Source organism: Pristiophorus japonicus, chromosome 20, assembly GCF_044704955.1.
Source record: "Pristiophorus japonicus isolate sPriJap1 chromosome 20, sPriJap1.hap1, whole genome shotgun sequence".
Classification (NCBI taxonomy): domain Eukaryota; kingdom Metazoa; phylum Chordata; class Chondrichthyes; family Pristiophoridae; genus Pristiophorus; species Pristiophorus japonicus.
The window spans coordinates 35,668,382-35,687,303 of record NC_091996.1 but is presented as its reverse complement, the minus strand read 5'-3'; the positions used below and the strand labels follow the sequence as shown (position 1 = coordinate 35,687,303).

Below are 18,922 nucleotides of genomic sequence, written 5' to 3'. Positions count from 1 at the left end.
ATGAATATTAAATACCTCATACTGTAATAAGAATCTAAAAACTAACCAAATTTGACTTGATGGCGTTTCAACAAAGATGGTAATTTTTGAAATCTAAAGGCATAAATCTGAGACATTCAGTGATATGATCTGCAAGGGCTTTTCAGCTCTGATCAACAAATTCATTTCCAAACGATAAAACTTGAATGAAATTATTGGTTCTGAATAGAAAGGCACTTGATGATTATTTTAGCTCAGGAAAGCTATGCAAATTACTGGTTCAAAAGTTAATCAATTTATAAACAACACTATCTCTGGGTGTTTTGCTGAAGGAAATGCTGGAGGTGTTCAGCAGCTTTCCAAGCGTTCACATTATGTGTAGACAGAGCACAAATAGTTGGGAGGAAAGGTTCCAGCTGAATCCCTGTGTTGTCGAGGACACTCACTGTCATGACACCGCTGGACGTGTCTCTTGAGTTCTGACGGTCGACGGAACTTCTGATCGCACAGCGTGCAGACATGGGGCCGGTATCTCTGATGCACAAACTGAATGTGGTCCACCAAGCCACTCTTTCGTGAGAAGCTTGCTCCACACAACTGGCAGGTGTTACTTAACTGTCCTGTAAGGAAAGAAAATAACACGTGCAGCGGGCTCAGAATATAGAATGCACTCTGGTACACAATTCACACAATAAAACAGCACGGGAAATAGAAACAGAAATTACTGCAGACTGAAAATGATAGGTTAGCATGTCAGGTATATCCTTTCATCAGGACAGGATAGGTTGGTTCTGTATCATGGCCTCTCCCTGTTCCCCAAAAATCCTGTATTTATATCAGCCATCTGCTGAATGTTTCCTGCATTTTCTGTAGCAAATTTCCAGCAATTGCAGTATTGCTGGAACACAGATTGTCCGTCGAATAGATTAGAGGAAAGTGTACTAGATATAAAACTCTAACTAGCAACAGATTCACAAAATCGATTCCCATCAGAAAAGTATTTAATATGTGTTGCTTGCTTCTCTTAACAGAACAATGGCACCAAATGCCGAGGCTTCAATAAATGGCAGGGGGTTATTCTCTCCCTTAGCACAGCGGATGAAGACAGGGGCAGCTCAGTTATGAAGTGATAGACTTCAAGAGGACATAGACAGGCTGGTGGGACGGGCAGACACATGACAGATGGAATTCAACGCAGAAAAGTGTGAAGTGATACATTTTGGTAGCACGAGTAAGAAACTCTTACACGCTAAATGGTGCAATTTTAAAAGCGGGTGCAAGGAGAGAGACATCTGGGGGTGTTTGTGCACAAATCTTTGAAGGTGGCAGAACAGGTTAACAAAGCAGTTAATAAAGTGTGTGGGATCGTGATCTTTATACATAGAGAACAAGGATGTTGTGCTAAACCTATATATAGAACACTAGTTCGGTCGCAGCTGGAGTATTATGAACACTACACTGTGGGAATGTGTATAAGGTGGCCAAGGTTAGTGGGAAAATAGAAGATTGGGAAAATTTTAAACGACAGCAAAGAAAGCAATAAAGGAAAGATAGATTACGAAGGTAAACTTGCGCAAAACATAAAAACGGATAGTAAAAGCTTTTACAGATATATAAAACGTAAAAGAGTGACTAAAGTAAATGTTGGTCCCTTAGAAGATGAGAAGGGGGATTTAATAATGGGAAATGTGGAAATGGCTGAGACCTTAAACAATTATTTTGCTTCGGTCTTCACAGTGGAAGACACAGAAACCATGCCAGAAATTGCTGGTCACAGGAATGTGGGAAGGGAGGACCTGGAGACAATCACTATCACTAGGGGGGTAGTGCTGGACAGGCTAATGGGACTCAAGGTAGACAAGTCCCCTGGTCCTGATGAAATGCATCCCAGGGTATTAAAAGAGATGGCGGAAGTTATAGCAGATGCATTCTTAATAATCTACCAAAATTCTCTGGACTGGGGAGGTACCAGCGGATTGGAAAGCAGCTAATGTAACACCTCTGTTTAAAAAGGGGGGCAGACAAAAGGCAGGTAACTATAGGCCGGTTAGTTTAACATCTGTAGTGGGGAAAATGCTTGAAACTATCATTAAGGAAGAAATAGCGGGACATCTCGATAGGAATAGTGCAATCAAGTAGACGTAGCATGGATTCATGAAGGGGAAATCATGTTTAACTAATTTACTGCAATCTTTGAGGGAATAACGAGCATGGTGGTTAGAGGTGTACCGATGGATGTGGTGTATTTAGATTTTCAAAAGGCATTCGATAAGGTACCACACAAAAGGTTACTGCAGAAGATAAAGGTACGCGGGGTCAGTGGAACTGTATTAGCATGGATAGAGAATTGGCTGGCTAACAGAAAGCAGAGAGTCGGGATAAATGGGTCCTTTTCGGGTTGGAAATGGGTGGTTAGTAGTGTGCCACAGGGATCGGTGCTGGGACCACAATTGTTTACAATATACATAGATGACCTGGAAGAGGGGACAGAGTGTAGTGTAACAAAATTTGCAGATGACACAAAGATTAGTGGGAAAGCGGATTGTATAGAGAGGCTGCAAAGAGATTTGGATAGGTTAAGCGAATGGGCTAAGGTTTGGCAGATGGAATACAACGTCAGAAAGTGTGAGGTCATCCACCTTGGAAAAAAAAACAGTAAAAGGGAATATTATTTGAATGGGGAGAAATTACAACATGCTGCGGTGCAGAGAGACCTGGGGGTCCTTGTGCATGAATCCCAAAAAGTTAGTTTGCAGGTGCAGCAGGTCATCAGGAAGGCGAATGGAATGTTGGCTTCATTGCGAGAGGGATGGAGTACAAAAGCCGGGAGGTCCTTCTGCAACTGTATAGGTTATTGGTGAGGCCGCACCTGGAGTACTGCATGCAGTTTTGGTCGCCTTACTTAAGGAAGGATATACTAGCTTTGGAGGGGGTACAGAGACGATTCACTAGGCTGATTCCGGAGATGAGGGGGTTACCTTATGATGATAGATTGAGTAGACTGGGTCTTTACTCATTGAAGTTCAGAAGGATGAGGGGTGATCTTATAGAAACATTTAAAATAATGAAAGGGGTAGACAAGATAGAGGCAGAGAGGTTGTTTCCACTGGTCGGGGAGACTAGAACTAGGGGGCACAGCCTCAAAATACGGGGGAGCCAATTTAAAACCGAGTTGAGAAGGAATTTCTTCTCCCAGAGGGTTGTGAATCTGTGGAATTCTCTGCCCAAGGAAGCAGTTGAGGCTAGCTCATTAAATGTATTCAAATCACAGATAGATAGATTTTTAACCAATAAGGGAATTAAGGGTTACGGGGAGCGGGCGGGTAAGTGGAGCTGAGTCCACGGCCAGATCAGCCATGATCTTTTTGAATGGCGGCGCAGGCTCGAGGGGCTAGATGGCCTACTCCTGCTCCTAATTCTTCTGTTCTTATGTTCTTATGGAAGGATGTGAAGGCTTTGGAGCGGGTACATAGGATGAGGGAATAGAGTTAGGTGAAGCTGGGGTTGTTAGAGCAGAGAATGTTAAGAGGAGATTTGAAAGAGGTGTTTAAAATGATGAAAGGTTCAGATAAAGTAAATAACGAGAAACTGTTTCTCGGCGGAAGGGCCGAGAACCAAAGGGCACAGATTTAAGATGATTGGCAAAAGAACCAAAGACGACATGAGGAAAAACGTTTTTAGTGGTTAGGATCTGGAATGCACTGTCTGGTAGGGTAGTGGTTACTTATTCAATAGAAGCCTTCTAAAGGGAATTAAATAAATACTTGAAGGAGAACAAATAGCAGTGATATAGGACAGAGCGGGGGAGTGGGACCAGCTGGTTTGCTCTGCGAAAGAGCTGTACTATACCTTTCACCAATCAGCAATTGATAACACTCACTGTCTGGGCTTGTACATCAACCATGGATAGCAGAGAGTTGCTGGTTGCCTGAAGATCGACACCCCAGCAACAATTTGCCATTTCGAGGGAAGGCGGCAAACGGAAGCCCTGCTCCTTATGGAAGAGGGCTGCAAGTTTTGTTTTAATGCGAGAAATAATTTACATTTAATCTTGGCTTGAATTCCTTATTTTATGTGAAACTTTGGAGAAATGTCGTTCTGACTTTAGTCTAGTTTTGTTTAGCAAAGTTTTGGTCAAATTGTAGTTGTTCTTGAAAAATAAATTCTGTCAGAAAATTAATTTTTTCTCATTTTTGTTTTAAGTCTTTTAAGGAATCTTTTCAAAACTTACGTTTCGACAAAATGTCAGCATTCTTGTTTCACTCCCTAGAGTTTTATAAGGTCATAGAAATTGTTCAGAAACAATAGTCTGGCATTTGAAAGACAACTAAAGTGTTATTTTATTTGTCAACAGTGGTTCCAAAAGTTGAGGCCAAATGACCAAAATAGTTGGTCCTGGAAATAATTAAAATTTTAACTTTAATCTTCTGTATCTAAAATTGTAGTCTTACTTTAGTTATATTCTCTTAACATTGCATCATCAGATGAGGACGGGGCCCCAAATTACAGGGTCCCCGAATTTGCAATTTTACAAACCAATCCCCCACTTGCATTTCAGTGTGTTTACACTAAATGGCGATTTGCTGGCTTTTGACATGGACTGCAATCATGCCTTGCTCCTTTTTCTGAGTGTAAACATGTATGGCACACACGCAGAGAGTCAGTGGGTACCACCTTTACCTGGCATGAGTTAAATAAAACAGTGAGCGATGGTCATCATCACACATTAATATCAGTCAATAAAAAATCCTTAAAATGCTGTAAAGAAAATGTTCAAAAGCAGTGAAGAAACTCAGCCTTACCGATGGAAAAGTCTGAGTTACGAATGGGATCATTGTAAAGGCTGTGCTTCTGATCAAAATCAAGAGTCCGCTGTCCTTCTGCAATGAAGAAAAAGTAATGAAAAGAAAGAACTTGCATATATCTGAGCTCCAAATATTATTTCATAAATCCTACGTTGTTGATTTGTGTGCAAGGTAGTAAGATTATCGGCCTCATAGGATGACATCATTGAGCAGGTTTCTTGACAAACTGCAGGAACTTTGGTTCTGAGGAAACCACACGGCAAGTATGTCCATGAAAATTTACAGCTTGCTAACATTCTGGGTGGCAACACGTGACCTGCCCCTCCCACATACAAAGCCTCAGGGCTTCCGTCAGACACCGCTTTAATTTTTGACCTGAAGCTAATTTCTACTGACCTTAAAATTCCTCACCACTCTCAAAAGAAAGCCCAGGGGGGGCCTGAAGAGACGGTCAGGAGGGATAGTGATGTATGAAGAATGCTGGAATTCACAAACTCAGATATGGTAATTAGTCTTCAAAGGAGCTACACATTGGTCAGAACAATTTGCAAGGGTCTGGTATTTTCAAACCCTGCTGCTCCAACAACTGGTGAAAATATTAACTTGGGTGCTGGCCAAATTTAAACAGTAATGGCAGGTAAATGTGTGTGAGGTACTCCATGTGGCAAATGGCATGTTGGCCTTCATAGCGAAAGGATTTGATTATAGAAGCAGGAGGTCTTACTACAGTTGTACAGGGCCTTGGTGAGGCCTCACCTGGAATATTGTGTACAGTTTTGGTCCCCTAATCTGAGGAAGGACATTCTTGCTATTGAGGGAGTGCAGCGAAGGTTCACCAGACTGATTCCCGGGATGGCAGGACTGACATATGAAGAAAGACTGGATCGACTAGGCTTATATTCACTGGAATTTAGACGAATGAGAGGGGATCTCATAGAAACATATAAAATTCTGTTGTGAGTTTGGTAAGTGAGTGAGTTCGGGCAAGTGGGGGTGGCAGGTGCTGTTTTGTCTTGTTTTTCCTACCAGTGCTGACACTAGAGCAGCTAATAAGGAGTGTGAGAGTAGGAGACGGAGGCCCAGAGACCAGCCCAACCAGCTGCAGACAAAGATAGAGGAGTGCGAAATCGAGAGATGGCGTCACAGCCAAGCTGGTAAGTAGTTGGCTGTTCGACTGGTAAGTATAACTCTCTTTTATACTGACTTTTAGATTGGTTTAATTGGCAGCGAACTACTAAGTAGCTGTTTGGTGCCTAAGTAAATTTTAGTAAGTAAATTAATTTAAGGATTAAGTCATGAAAAACTCGGACCCGGGTCATGCTCCTCCTGTGCTATGTGAGTGTCCCTGACTATTATGTGTGCGGGAAGCGTGTCCAGCTGCAGCTCCTGACAGACCACATGACTGCACTGGAGCTGCGGATGGACTCACGCTGGAGCATGCGCGATGCTGAGAATGTTGTGGATAGCACATTTAGTGAGTTGGTCACACCGCAGGTAAGGGTTAGGAGAGTTAGTGAATGGGTGACCAGGAGACAAGGCAAGAGCAGGAAGGTAGTGCAGGAGTCCCCTGCGGTCATCTCCCTCCAAAACAGATATACCGTTTTGAATACTGTTGGGGGAGATGACTTACCAGGGGAAGGCACCAGCAGCCAGGTTCATGGCACCATGGGTGGCTCTGCTGCACAGAAGGGTGGGAAAAAGAGTGGGAGAGCTATAGTGATAGGGGATTCTATTGTAAGGGGAATAGATAGGAGTTTTTGCGGCCGCAAGCGAGACTCCAGGATGGTATGTTGCCTCCCTGGTGCAAGGGTCAAGGATGTCTCGGAGCGGCTGCAGAGCATTCTGGAGAGGGAGGGTGAACAGCCAGTTGTCGTGGTACATGTAGGTACCAATGATATAGGTAAGAAGCGGGAAGAGGTCCGACAAGCTGAATTTAGGGAGCTAGGAGTTAAATTAAAAAAATAGGACCTCAAAGGTAGTAATCTCTGGATTGCTACCAGTGCCACGTGCTAATCAGAGCAGAGGGAGCAGAATAGTTAGAATAAATACGTGGCTTGAGCAGTGGTGCAAGAGGGAGGGATTCAAATTCCTGGGACATTGGAACCAGTTCTGGGGGAAGTGGGACCTGTACAAAAGGGACGGTCTACATTTGGGCAGGGCTGGAACTGATGTCCTGGGGTAACATTTGCTAATGCAGTTCGGGAGTGTTTAAACTAATATGGCAGGGGGATGGGAACCTATGCAGCGAGACAGGGCGAAGTAATATGGAGTCAGAAACAGATGGTAGAAAGGTAAAAAGCAATAGTGGAAAGCCGAGTAAACAAAGGCAAGAAACAAAAAGGGCCACACTACATCATAATTCTAAAAGGACAAAGGGTGTTAAAAAAACAAGCCTGAAGGCTTTGTGTCTGAATGCAGGCGTATCCGTAATAAGGTGGATGAATTAACTGTGCAAATAGATGTTAACAGATATGATGTGATTGGGATTACAGAGACGTGGCTCCAGGATGATCAGGGCTGGGAACTCAACATCCAAGGGTATTCAACATTCAGGAAGGATCGAATAAAAGGAAAAGGAGGTGGGGTAGCATTGCTGGTTAAAGAGGAGATTAATGCAATAGTTAGAAAGGACATTAGCTTGGATGATGTGGAATCTATATGGGTAGAGCTGCAGAACACCAAAGGGCAAAAAACATTAGTGGGAGTTGTGTACAGACCTCCAAACATTAGTAGTGATGTTGGGGAGGGCATCAAACAGGAAATTAGGGGTGCATGCAATAAAGGTGCAGCAGTTATCATGGGTGACTTTAATATGCATATAGATTGGGCTAACCAAACTGGAAGCAATACGATGGAGGAGGATTTCCTGGAGTGCATAAGGGATGGTTTTCTAGACCAATATGTCGAGGAACCAACTAGGGGGGAGGCCATCTTAGACTGGGTGTTGTGTAATGAGAGAGGATTAATTAGCAATCTCGTTGTGCGAAGCCCCTTGGGGAAGAGTGACCATAATATGGGGGAATTCTACATTAGGATGGAGAATGAAACAGTTAATTCAGAGACCATGGTCCAGAACTTAAAGAAGGCTAACTTTGAAGGTATGAGGCGTGAATTGGCTGGGATAGATTGGCGAATGATACTTAAGGGGTTAGAAACATAGAAACATAGAAACATAGAAAATAGGTGCAGGAGTAGGCCATTCGGCCCTTCTAGCCTGCACCGCCATTCAATGAGTTCATGGCTGAACATGCAACTTCAGTACCCCATTCCTGCTTTCTCACCATACCCCTTGATTCCCCTAGTAGTAAGGACTTCATCTAACTCCTTTTTGAATATATTTAGTGAATTGGCCTCAACAACTTTCTGTGGTAGAGAATTCCACAGGTTCACCACTCTCTGGGTGAAGAAATTCCTCCTCATCTCGGTCCTAAATGGCTTCCCCCTTATCCTTAGACTGTGTCCCCTGGTTCTGGACTTCCCCAACATTGGGAACATTCTTCCTGCATCTAACCTGTCTAACCCCGTCAGAATTTTAAACGTTTCTATGAGGTCCCCTCTCATTCTTCTGAACTCCAGTGAATACAAGCCCAGTTGATCCAGCCTTTCTTGATAGGTCAGTCCCGCCATCCCGGGAATCAGTCTGGTGAACCTTCGCTGCACTCCCTCAATAGCAAGAATGTCCTTCCTCAGGTTAGGAGACCAAAACTGTACACAATACTCCAGGTGTGGCCTCACCAAGGCCCTGTACAATTGTAGCAACACCTCCCTGCCCTTGTACTCAAATCCCCTCGCTATGAAGGCCAACATGCCATTTGCTTTCTTAACCGCCTGCTGTACCTGCATGCCAACCTTCAATGACTGATGTACCATGACACCCAGGTCTCTTTGCACCTGCCCTTTTCCTAATCTGTCACCATTCAGATAATAGTCTGTCTCTCTGTTTTTACCACCAAAGTGGATAACCTCACATTTATCCACATTATACTTCATCTGCCATGCATTTGCCCACTCACCTAACCTATCCAAGTCGCTCTGCAGCCTCATAGAATCCTCCTTGCAGCTCACACTGCCACCCAACTTAGTGTCATCCGCAAATTTGGAGATACTACATTTAATCCCCTCGTCTAAATCATTAATGTACAGTGTAAACAGCTGGGGCCCCAGCACAGAACCTTGCGGTACCCCACTAGTCACTGCCTGCCATTCTGAAAAGTACCCATTTACTCCTACTCATTGCTTCCTGTCTGACAACCAGTTCTCAATCCATGTCAGAACCGTGGCTATCAAGGGAAATCAAGGGATAGTATTAAAGCCAAGGAAGTGGCATACAAATTGGCAAGAAATAGCAGCGAACCCGGAGACTGGGAGAAATTTAGAACTCAGCAGAGGAGGACAAAGGGTTTGATTAGGGCAGGGAAAATAGAGTACGAGAGGAAGCTTGCAGGGAACATTAAAACGGACTGCAAAAGCTTCTATAGATATGTAAAGAGAAAAAGGTTAGTAAAGACAAACGTTGGTCCCCTGCAGTCAAAATCAGGGCAAGTCATAACGGGGAACAAAGAACTGGCAGACCAATTCAACAAGTACTTTGGTTCAGTATTCAGTAAGGAGGACACAAACAACCTTCCGGATATAAAAGCGATCAGAGGGTCTAGTAAGAAGGAGGATCTGAGGGAAATCCTTATTAGTCGGGAAATTCTGTTGGGGAAATTGATGGGATTGAAGGCCGATAAATCCCCAGGGCCAGAGTACTTAAGGAGGTGGCCTTGGAAATAGCGGATGCATTGACAGTCCTTTTCCAACATTCCATAGACTCTGGATCAGTTCCTATGGAGTGGTGGGTAACCAATGTAACCCCACTTTTTTAAAAAGGAGGGAGAGAAAACGGAATTATAGACCGGTCAGCCTGACATCGGTAGTGGGTAAAATAATGGAATCAATTATTAAGGATGTCATAGCAGTGCAGTTGGAAAGAGGTGACATGATAGGTCCAAGTCAGCATAGATTTGTGAAAGGGAAATCATGCTTGACAAATCTTCTGGAATTTTTTGAGGATGTTTCCAGTAGAGTGGACAAGGGAGAACCAGTTGATGTGGTGTATTTGGACTTTCAGAAGGCTTTCGACAAGGTCCCACACAAGAGATTAATGTGCAAAGTTAAAGCACATGGGATTGGGGGTAGTGTGCTGGCGTGGATTGAGAACTGGTTGGCAGACAAGAAGCAAAGAGTAGAAGTAAATGGGTACTTTTCAGAATGGCAGGCAGTGACTAGTGGGGTATCGCAAGGTTCTGTGCTGGGGCCCCAGCTGTTTACACTGTACATTAATGATTTAGACGAGGGGATTAAATGTAGTAACTCCAAATTTGCGGATGACACTAAGTTGGGTGGCAGTGTGAGCTGCGAGGAGGATGCTATGGGATTACTGAGTGACTTGGATAGGTTAGGTGAGTGGGCAAATGCATGGCAGATGAAGTATAGTGAGGTTATCCACTTTGGTGGTAAAAACAGAGAGACAGAATATTATCTTAATGGTGACAGATTAGGAAAAGGGGAGGTGCAACGAGACCTGGGTGTCATGGTACATCAGTCATTGAAGGTTGGCATGCAGGTACAGCAGGTGGTTAAGAAAGCAAATGGCATGTCGGCCTTCATAGCGAGGGGATTTGAGTACAGGGGCAGGGAGGTGTTACTACAGTTGTACAGGGCCTTGGTGAGGCCACACCTGGAGTATTGTGTACAGTTTTGGTCTCCTAACTTGAGGAAGGACATTCTTGCTATTGAGGGAGTGCAGCGAAGGTTCACCAGACTGATTCCTGGGATGGCGGGACTGACATATCAAGAAAGACTGGATCAACTGGGCTTGTATTCACTGGAGTTCAGAATAATGAGAGGGGATCTCATAGAAACGTTTAAAATTCTGACGAGTTTAGACAGGTTAGATGCAGGAAGAATGTTCCCAATGTTGGGGAAGTCCAGAACCAGGGGTCACAGTTTGAGGATAAGGGGTAAGCCATTTAGGACCAAGATGAGGAAAAACTTCTTCACCCAGAGAGTGGTGAACCTGTGGAATTCTCTACCACAGAAAGTTGTCGAGGCCAATTCACTAAATATATTCAAAAAGGAGTTAGATGTAATCCTTACTACTAGGGGGATCAAGGGGTATGGCGAGAAAGCAGGAATGGGGTACTGAAGTTGCATGTTCAGCCCTGAACTCATTGAATGGCGGTGCAGGCTCGAAGGGCCGAATGGCCTACTCATGCACCTATTTTCTATGTTTCTATGTACAGATACAGTCAATGGAAACCTAGTTCAGGGAAGCTCTGGAACCAATGACAGCACATGTAGACTAGACTACTGCCACCTTTTCTGGCTCAATGCTAACAATGGAGAACTAAAAGGCACCAAAGCTCCACTTATCATTCTTTAAAGATGCTCAAACCTGCAGGGGTTTGTGACCTGAATGTTGATTCTTTTTTAAATCTGAACTCCTACCCGAGATTTGCCTCAATGCTAAATGTACAGAACACCTGAGCATTACTGGGAGGCTCGCAATGTGGTGGTGCCCCACTGTGTATAGGGAGAAATGAATGGAGTTTGTTTGTACCCATGGATTGCTATATGTTGAATCCCCGTGAGATGGCATATCGGGAGATGGTGTGAAATGGAGACAGAGCACTTCACCACAGAGGACCATTGGGAAACGATTAACAATCAGAAGGGTGCGTGTCATCCTGATCACTCTCACAAATTCTAGCAACGAGTTCAAAGGCAGAATCAGCCGATGTATGAGAACAGATCGTCTGCGTACACTTCTACAGGTAAAGTGGGACCAGGCTCTACTCGGAACTCCTTCACGGCAAGCGAGCCAAAGGTGGGCAGCGGAAACATTACAAGGACACCCTCAAAGCCTCCTTGATAAAGTGCGACATCCCCACTGACACCTGGGAGTCCCTGGTCAAAGACCGCCCTAAGTGGAGGAAGTGCATCCGAGAGGGCGCTGAGCAGCTCGAGTCCCGTCACCGAGAGCATGCAAAAAAAAAAGCGCAGGCAGCGGAAGGAGCGTGCAGCAAACCAGTCCCACCCACCCTTTCCTTCAACCACTATCTGTCCCACTTGTGACAGGGACTGTGGTTCTCATATTGGACTGTTCAGCCACGTAAGAACTCATGTTAAGAGTGGAAGCAAGTCTTCCTCGATTTTGAGGAACTGCCTATGATGGTGATGGGACCAGACAAAAGGGAAGAAAACATGCTTTAAACAAAGAGGGTGAAGACAATCATCTCTGTGACTTACTGTTTGCAGTATGCACCTGCAGTTTGGCATCTCTGATGGGCAGCAAATTAAGATGTTGGACTTCCATTCGAACTTTTCTAACTGACTCTTCTACAGATAGTGAACACAGTACGTGTTATTACATCATCCACAGGTCCCACTGTCATCATTAAAAAAAGTTGCAGAACATAAAGCTACTGAAGCAATAATTCAGTGGCAGCAAACACTTGAGTTAACAGCAAATGATTTTCTGAAGTTTAGCAGTGATGAGAGGAAATTATTCCGTTTCTTCAAAGTGTGACTGTGCCGTTGTGCGTGAAGTAACTTCAGTGTTTGCAGAAATACAGAGGTGTGTCCAGGTTCTGGAATCCAAGTATCGCGATGGACTCAATTTTCTGACAAGTGGCAGTCCCCAAATAGCTCTATTGAGCTAATAAACTGGTGATCATGGGCAGTATGTTTGGAAATATGGCGACAGTTCCCAACAAACGCAACTTGTAGGAACAAAGAGGTTGGCCGAAAGATTATTCATTCAAGGACCCCCCACCCCCACCACCTCAAAATAAAGGTGTGAAGGACAAGGCAAATGTGTAACCACCTACACAATGTTTATAAATGCACAAATAGGAACCACATGCACTTCAAAGTGTAGTCCTCATCAAAACAAATGAAGTCTGAGCAGAGGAGTGCTCAGAAGCTGAAATTAGTCACTGTGGAACAAGTTAGTGTTCATCAAGCAGATAGGAAAACAGCATACACTCCCTTACTAGTCGTTGTGGGCCGCCCCGACCTGTGTGAGGCCACCGCAGGTCGGGGCTATATATAGAGCTGGAGAGCCGGGCCCTGAAACATCGTGGCAGAGGTGCGGCGAATGAGGGTACGGGGCCCAGAAGAGCCGAGGGCCCAGGGGCAGCATGGGCCAGCCCACACTGTGATATGTGCGCGCACTAGGTCCGTGCAGCAGAGCAGGTCTCCAGTCGTCCTGGCTAACCCTTGCCACTGGACCAAGACCTAGCTCTGTCGAACCCGTGTGGTGGCTGGTGTGCAACGGTCACCACACGTTAAAAAAATCCACGCACAGGCATCTTCCACCCCCTCAACTGGAATTCAGGACTGGAACATCAGGTCCTGCATTGAAACATCTGTGAACTTGTGTGGAAGCAAGTCATCCTCGTTCGAGGGGCCGCCTATGATGATGATGACTCCCTTACTTCTAGTGAAATAGGATTCACTAGAAAACCTCGTCTATGGAACTGTACAAAAATCACATCTCGCTCCCATCATTTATTACCATTTGACCTACACAGCAAAAACAATTCTCTCAACAGATATTCTCCCCATTAGAGAAGATTGTAAGATAATAAGAATCTGAGTAATAAAAGCCCATTAATTGTCTTCAGCTCACTTTATAGTCTAAATGTCAATTGAATATCAGTCATGAGTCTTCCAGCGCATTGAGTTATTTGTTGGTACACCTCAATACTAATTGGCGGCCGGGGCAGGGGGAGAGATTCCACGGTGCAGCCAGCGTCAGAGCACTGAATAACTGACCGCAACTTCAGGATTTCCACGTTTAGATGCACATGCGCTAAATCCTAAAGTTGCGGTCAGCTTCAGAGGGGAAATAAAAACGCTGTCATTACCCACCGCAAAATCCAATGGAAACATTTACAGTAATACAGCCAAGCCTATCTTTCTGAGGTTTGAGCAGAGTAAAGTGAAGTCTATTCTGCATCTAGCTATCGGGGTGTGCTAAACCTGGCCTCAGCGTGCTTGATGCTGACACAAGTTGGTGAAAATGGAAACTTGCTTTTGCCACTGGCGTTAGCAACCTTTACCTTCAGCACAAGGAACCTGTACACCAATCGGGTAATTAAAATTAAGTTCAAGTACAATTGTAGTGGACTCACTATAAGCTGGTTTTTCAGTCAGCTGTGATGCGGCTATTCGATTCCAGCCTTGATCTGAAGCTGTACTGTCCACAACTGGAAAAAGAAAACATCTGTATCGACATGGCTTATCAAACTGGGCCAAAAATAGAACAACATGGCATATAATGTTAAACAAATGTTCAATCTGCTTTTTCAATCAGCAATTAAAACATTTAATGTGGATTTTTTTGTGGAATCGCAGATGAAGGCAGAATTAGGAGTAATTCCAATAAGGAGCAAGCGAGTGTAAATACTGCCTCATGGACAAACAAAATTAAACTCCCAACCTGAGAATATTCATTTCAACATACTCACACATCCAAAATGTTAGTTTATTTTTCAGTTAAATAATCTAAAAATCTGTTTGGAAAGAAGTAACTTTCCAAATGCCAGAAAATAATTTCATAAAAGTTCATCTGGCCAGACGTAAAGTTCAAAAATGATTACATTATACTGTATCTCTTGCATCCCTCAGTTCTTTCAGCAAAATATTATCCAGCTCCTTCATGAACATGCCAACACTCTGCCTCCTTCACATTCCCAGTGTGCCGCACTAACCGTAGTTTTTATGGTCTTCAATGTGTTTCCAGAAACTGGACTTGTACTTGTATTTCTTCCCACAAATCTCACACGAGAAAAAGTCATCTGAGAATAGAAGAGTGGAATATTTTAGGGCCATTAATATATAAAGACAGGTTGCTATTAATTACTTGAATCTGAATACGGGGAGCTTCACAGATCTCACAAAACATTAAGATTTTCCATGTCAGCTTCTAACCTAAATAAAGCACCGAGACACTTTGGCCGGGATTTTGCTCACCGTGGCGGTGGGCCATGTCGGGGGCAGGTCGCCGCCCTGCTGCTGGCTCCATCCCGCAGCCTAAAATGAACTTACCTCAATGGGGCTTGTTAAGCCCACCCAGCGCATTTCCCAAGACAATTAGAGGAAGTGGGCCTGGTGACGTCATTCATGACACGTCATGAGCCAGTTTCCTTAAAGGGACCATAGCCAACTTTGTTTTGGCATTTGTGCCGTCAGTGTTTTACGCATTGAGGTGTTGTTAAACAATGACTAACACTGCACAGAGGTGTACGGCTGCACCCAAGTTCTATCATCACTCCCTCTAGATGCTTATAGAGGGAGTCACAGCACAGAGGGAGGTCCTCCTCCCTTCCCATGGGTGGACAAGACCTCCACAGGAGACCAACACAGCCTGGTTGCACATTGCACAGGAGGGCACAAGCAGGGATGTGGTCAGGAGGACCTGGGTGTAAAGGTACAAACCCTTCAATGGTCTCAGTAAATCACAAACCGTTAGTACAAAGCCACACTCAACCTCATCCTGCTGTGCCTCTCAGCACATCCCCATCACTCTGCCTTCCCTACCCTACTCCTGCACATCCTTACTCACACCAACTTACCTTGCACCTCCACCCATCCCTCTCTATCTATCTACATTATCATATTCCCATCTCACTAGCCACCCCTCACATTCACCCTCATCCTTGTGCAATCATACCAACTAACAACACACAAGGGTAGACACTTGGGTCTTTTATCCAATTTTCATGTAAAATTTCTGTTTAATGTGTTGTCAAACATTGAAACCTTTATTTTCAACACTTTCCGTTCTTGCACAGATCTGTGTGCACCTTTGGAAGTGGCTTAGTGAGTTGTAGTGAATGGTGAGACATAACGTTACCCTCCATGTGAGTGTGAAAGGAATGATTTGGGCATTGCAGGGATGCTTAATGGTGTTGGAATGGGGTGGTGCCAACCTGGCGCATCATGTAGAAGCCAGGGCGTACAGCATCAAGTGAAGTAAATCTGGCCATGGTGAGGCCATCCCTGGCCTCCCAGGCAGAAATGTGGTCGGGTGCTGATGCCCTGTGTCCTGTGCAGCATCAGGTGATTGCGGAGAAGGTTGGTGTTGTTGTTGATGCTGCTGGTGTTGGGATTCTAAGGAGCAAGGTGAGACAGTAAAGGGCACCCATGTTGATGGAATAGATGGCAGGTGAAGTACAGATGACAGAAGTGGTGAGAGAGTTCTTCCAATGAGGGAAGAGTGGATGGAGAGTGGAGAGCCTGCAGAATCTGTGCTGGAAATGGACTGAGAAACAGCTCGTGTCTGAGCAAAGGGATGATCTGTCAGGTGGGAGCTTTTACTGTACATTTGAAGCTGTCAAGTAATCAGCTGGAGCAATGGCCATTCAACTCCCGCCTCAGGTTCACAGCCACGGTACCAGAGCAGTGTGGACCCCATGGGCGAGCAACTAAAGTGAAAAGATAAGGTTACAAGGATTATTAAGGGTCTCAATAATCCAATAATTGGTTTAATTGGATCGCCCGCCTCTGTGGGTTGGGTTGGATCGGAGATCACACATGCACATGTGGAAAAGGCACGTTGTCAGCGGGGTACCGACCCGCTGTGAAAAGAAAATCGAATTTCCCACCCGGTTATTGGGGAAGTTCAGAACCAGGGGACACAGTCTAAGGATAAGGGGTAGGCCATTTAGGACCGAGATGAGGAGAAACTTCTTCACCCAGAGTTGTTAACCTGTGGAATTCTCTACCGCAGAGAGTTGTTGATGGCAGTTTATTGGATATATTCAAGAGGGAGTTAGATATGGCCCTTATGGCTAAAGGGATCAAGGGGTATGGAGAGAAAGCAGGAAAGGGGTACTGAGGGAATGATCAGCCATGATCTTATTGAATGGTGGTTCAGGCTCGAAGGGCCGAATGGCCTACTCCTGCACCTATTTTCTATGTTTCTATGACCAGCCACCGATCCCACCCGCTGCCCCCCCCCCTCCACCAGAAAATTCCCCCCTTTGAGTGTGTTATTGTGCATGTGCACATTATATACAAAAACAGCAGAATGGGGACTATAATCAAATGTTACCTGGAAGTGGTCCTGATCGTGCTGCCGGGGAGAGATCGCTCAAGGCAACATTGTAAATTGAAGGAAGACTCACTTTTCCTGCTGCACCTGGATTGATATAAATTTTAGTTACCAAACTGCACAGATTTTTTTTTTGTCTCCAACATATTAGTGATGGCATCTCGTGTAGCAGTGTTCACAGTGAATCAGAGGCTGCGTTGGTCTATAAACCAGGCCCGCTTTTCTCCGCTGGCAGCCATCCATCCTGCTCCCAACAAAACACGAGATGCTCCCACCCCAGCAATAGGGGTTTCACCTCCTCCGCTTCCCAGTCGGCTCACTCTCCCATTCCCACTCTTTATCCTCTCTTCCCCTCTCTCCAAAGGATCGCTGTCTATCCACCTGCACAACAAGAAACGGCTTCCTCTTTTTGACCACTTTCAACAGGGTCTGCCTCCCCCTTCCATCCCAAACAGTCTGTCTCTATTCCTCTTCAGCCCAACTGGATTTTCCTCTCTTCCCATTCCTTCAAACAGGAAGACTGAAGGAGGATTGGCTCATGAAAAAGCAGAGAGAGTTGAGGAGGGTGCAGGTTTGGGGAAAACATTGAGGCAATAGAAACAACTGATGGAAGACAGTGCTTTTTGTGCTAGTATTAGAGTACACTATAGGAAACAAATGAATAGCAAGTTTTAGGATGCAAGTGATAAGCATTTCCTTTATGATCCAGAAGCAAATAACTTATGTTTTGGTGGAGATATTCCTGTTTACATTCAGATTGCCAACAATATGAGCATCGCTGAAAAGTCCTTCAGAAATATTCCACAGTAAATGGTTACAATCATTACTATTTATCTGACACCACTGTGCATTGCTCTATTGCTCTCAGCCTTGCATTTACACTTTTTTCGTTCTTCCATGCACTATGTTTGAAAGCAGGCATTTCTATCATTCTGGTTGAATGTTTATGTATTTTTTTGACTGTAATTTCTGTCCTTGGAAAAAGCAGAGAGATTTTTCTCATTTATTGGACAGCTGCTAAAGGCACTTTCTAATAACAAATGGCATCTTTCCCCCTGACCTAAAGAAGCCTTGTGCAACTCCTCCTCTGAGAACTGCTTTCCCTACAATTTTAGGAAACAGCCAGGTAAAAACATCCAATTTGAGATTTATTCTGGATCATGAATTCTCATTATTGCAGCCAACGATCACTTTGGCAACCATGATTGTGCAGCCAGCCGGTTCTGGTTTCAATCAGTCTGTTCGAGCTCATGTCCGGCAGCTTCAGGTGCTGTTGGGACTGCTGGCAACTCATGCTGATCTGCAGCGCAAAACTTTCTGCTTTCATTCTGAGAAGCTACAAAATTGGCCAGTATCGGATAATGGAAAAACCATTTTGATATTGCACAAGAGTGTCTCATTCTGAGCTTGGGCTAAGGAACATTGTTGGAATAAAGTACAAGAGTGAATCACTGTATCTAATCCATGCTATCCTGTGAGTGCTGGGAGCTGATTGTTAAAATTGGAGAAGCTTCTATACTCCTACAACCCTCACTTTAATAAGTACAAAATTGCATTACCTTTAACAAAAACTCTTGGGTACTATGCACAACTTCAAACAACACATCTGTACCATGTACTTTATAAGGATGTTGCTTTGTGCAAACCTTAAGGATGTTGACTTGTGCATACCAATCACTCCAGTCTCCTGTGAAGGTTTAGCTGGGTACTGGTGCACAGAAGCCCTTCTGACCACCTGCCTTGTGTAAGGAGAATGGCTACAATGGGCAGCCATAGTCACTGAGGGAAGTCGGAGCCTCGAAGTGCTGCTGTACGGGACGTGACCGAAGAAAGGCAACTCTGATCTGGCACCCTGGGGTAGGTGTGACATCTTACTGTTAACCTGTTGGCGTGTTTACATTATAAGCTGTGGGACAAGTTTTCTGAGAACCGGAGATCTTCAGAACCAAAGGTACAGCGTAAGATGATTCATCAATTACTTTACACGGTACTTGAATTTGTGCTGTTTGACTAGCCCGAGGGAAGACTTTTG

At 44.5% G+C, this 18,922-nt stretch overlaps 1 protein-coding gene across 6 annotated transcripts in view; it reads right to left on the bottom strand.

Annotated features, from left to right (window-relative positions):
• LOC139232480 (zinc finger protein 436-like) overlaps positions 1 to 18,922 on the bottom strand; it is a 111,291-nt gene that overhangs the window by 34,614 nt on the left and 57,755 nt on the right. For 5 of the 6 annotated variants that reach the window (XM_070862742.1, XM_070862745.1, XM_070862747.1 and 2 more), the window contains 6 exons: positions 16,891 to 16,977; positions 14,546 to 14,632; positions 13,967 to 14,041; positions 12,078 to 12,167; positions 4,782 to 4,859; positions 426 to 599 (listed from right to left, as the gene is read on the bottom strand). In XM_070862742.1, coding sequence (XP_070718843.1) covers positions 426 to 599; positions 4,782 to 4,859; positions 12,078 to 12,167; positions 13,967 to 14,041; positions 14,546 to 14,632; positions 16,891 to 16,977 — 591 coding nt within the window. The remainder of the gene's footprint in view (positions 1 to 425; positions 600 to 4,781; positions 4,860 to 12,077; positions 12,168 to 13,966; positions 14,042 to 14,545; positions 14,633 to 16,890; positions 16,978 to 18,922) is intronic. The other variant, XM_070862748.1, reaches the window with a different exon arrangement.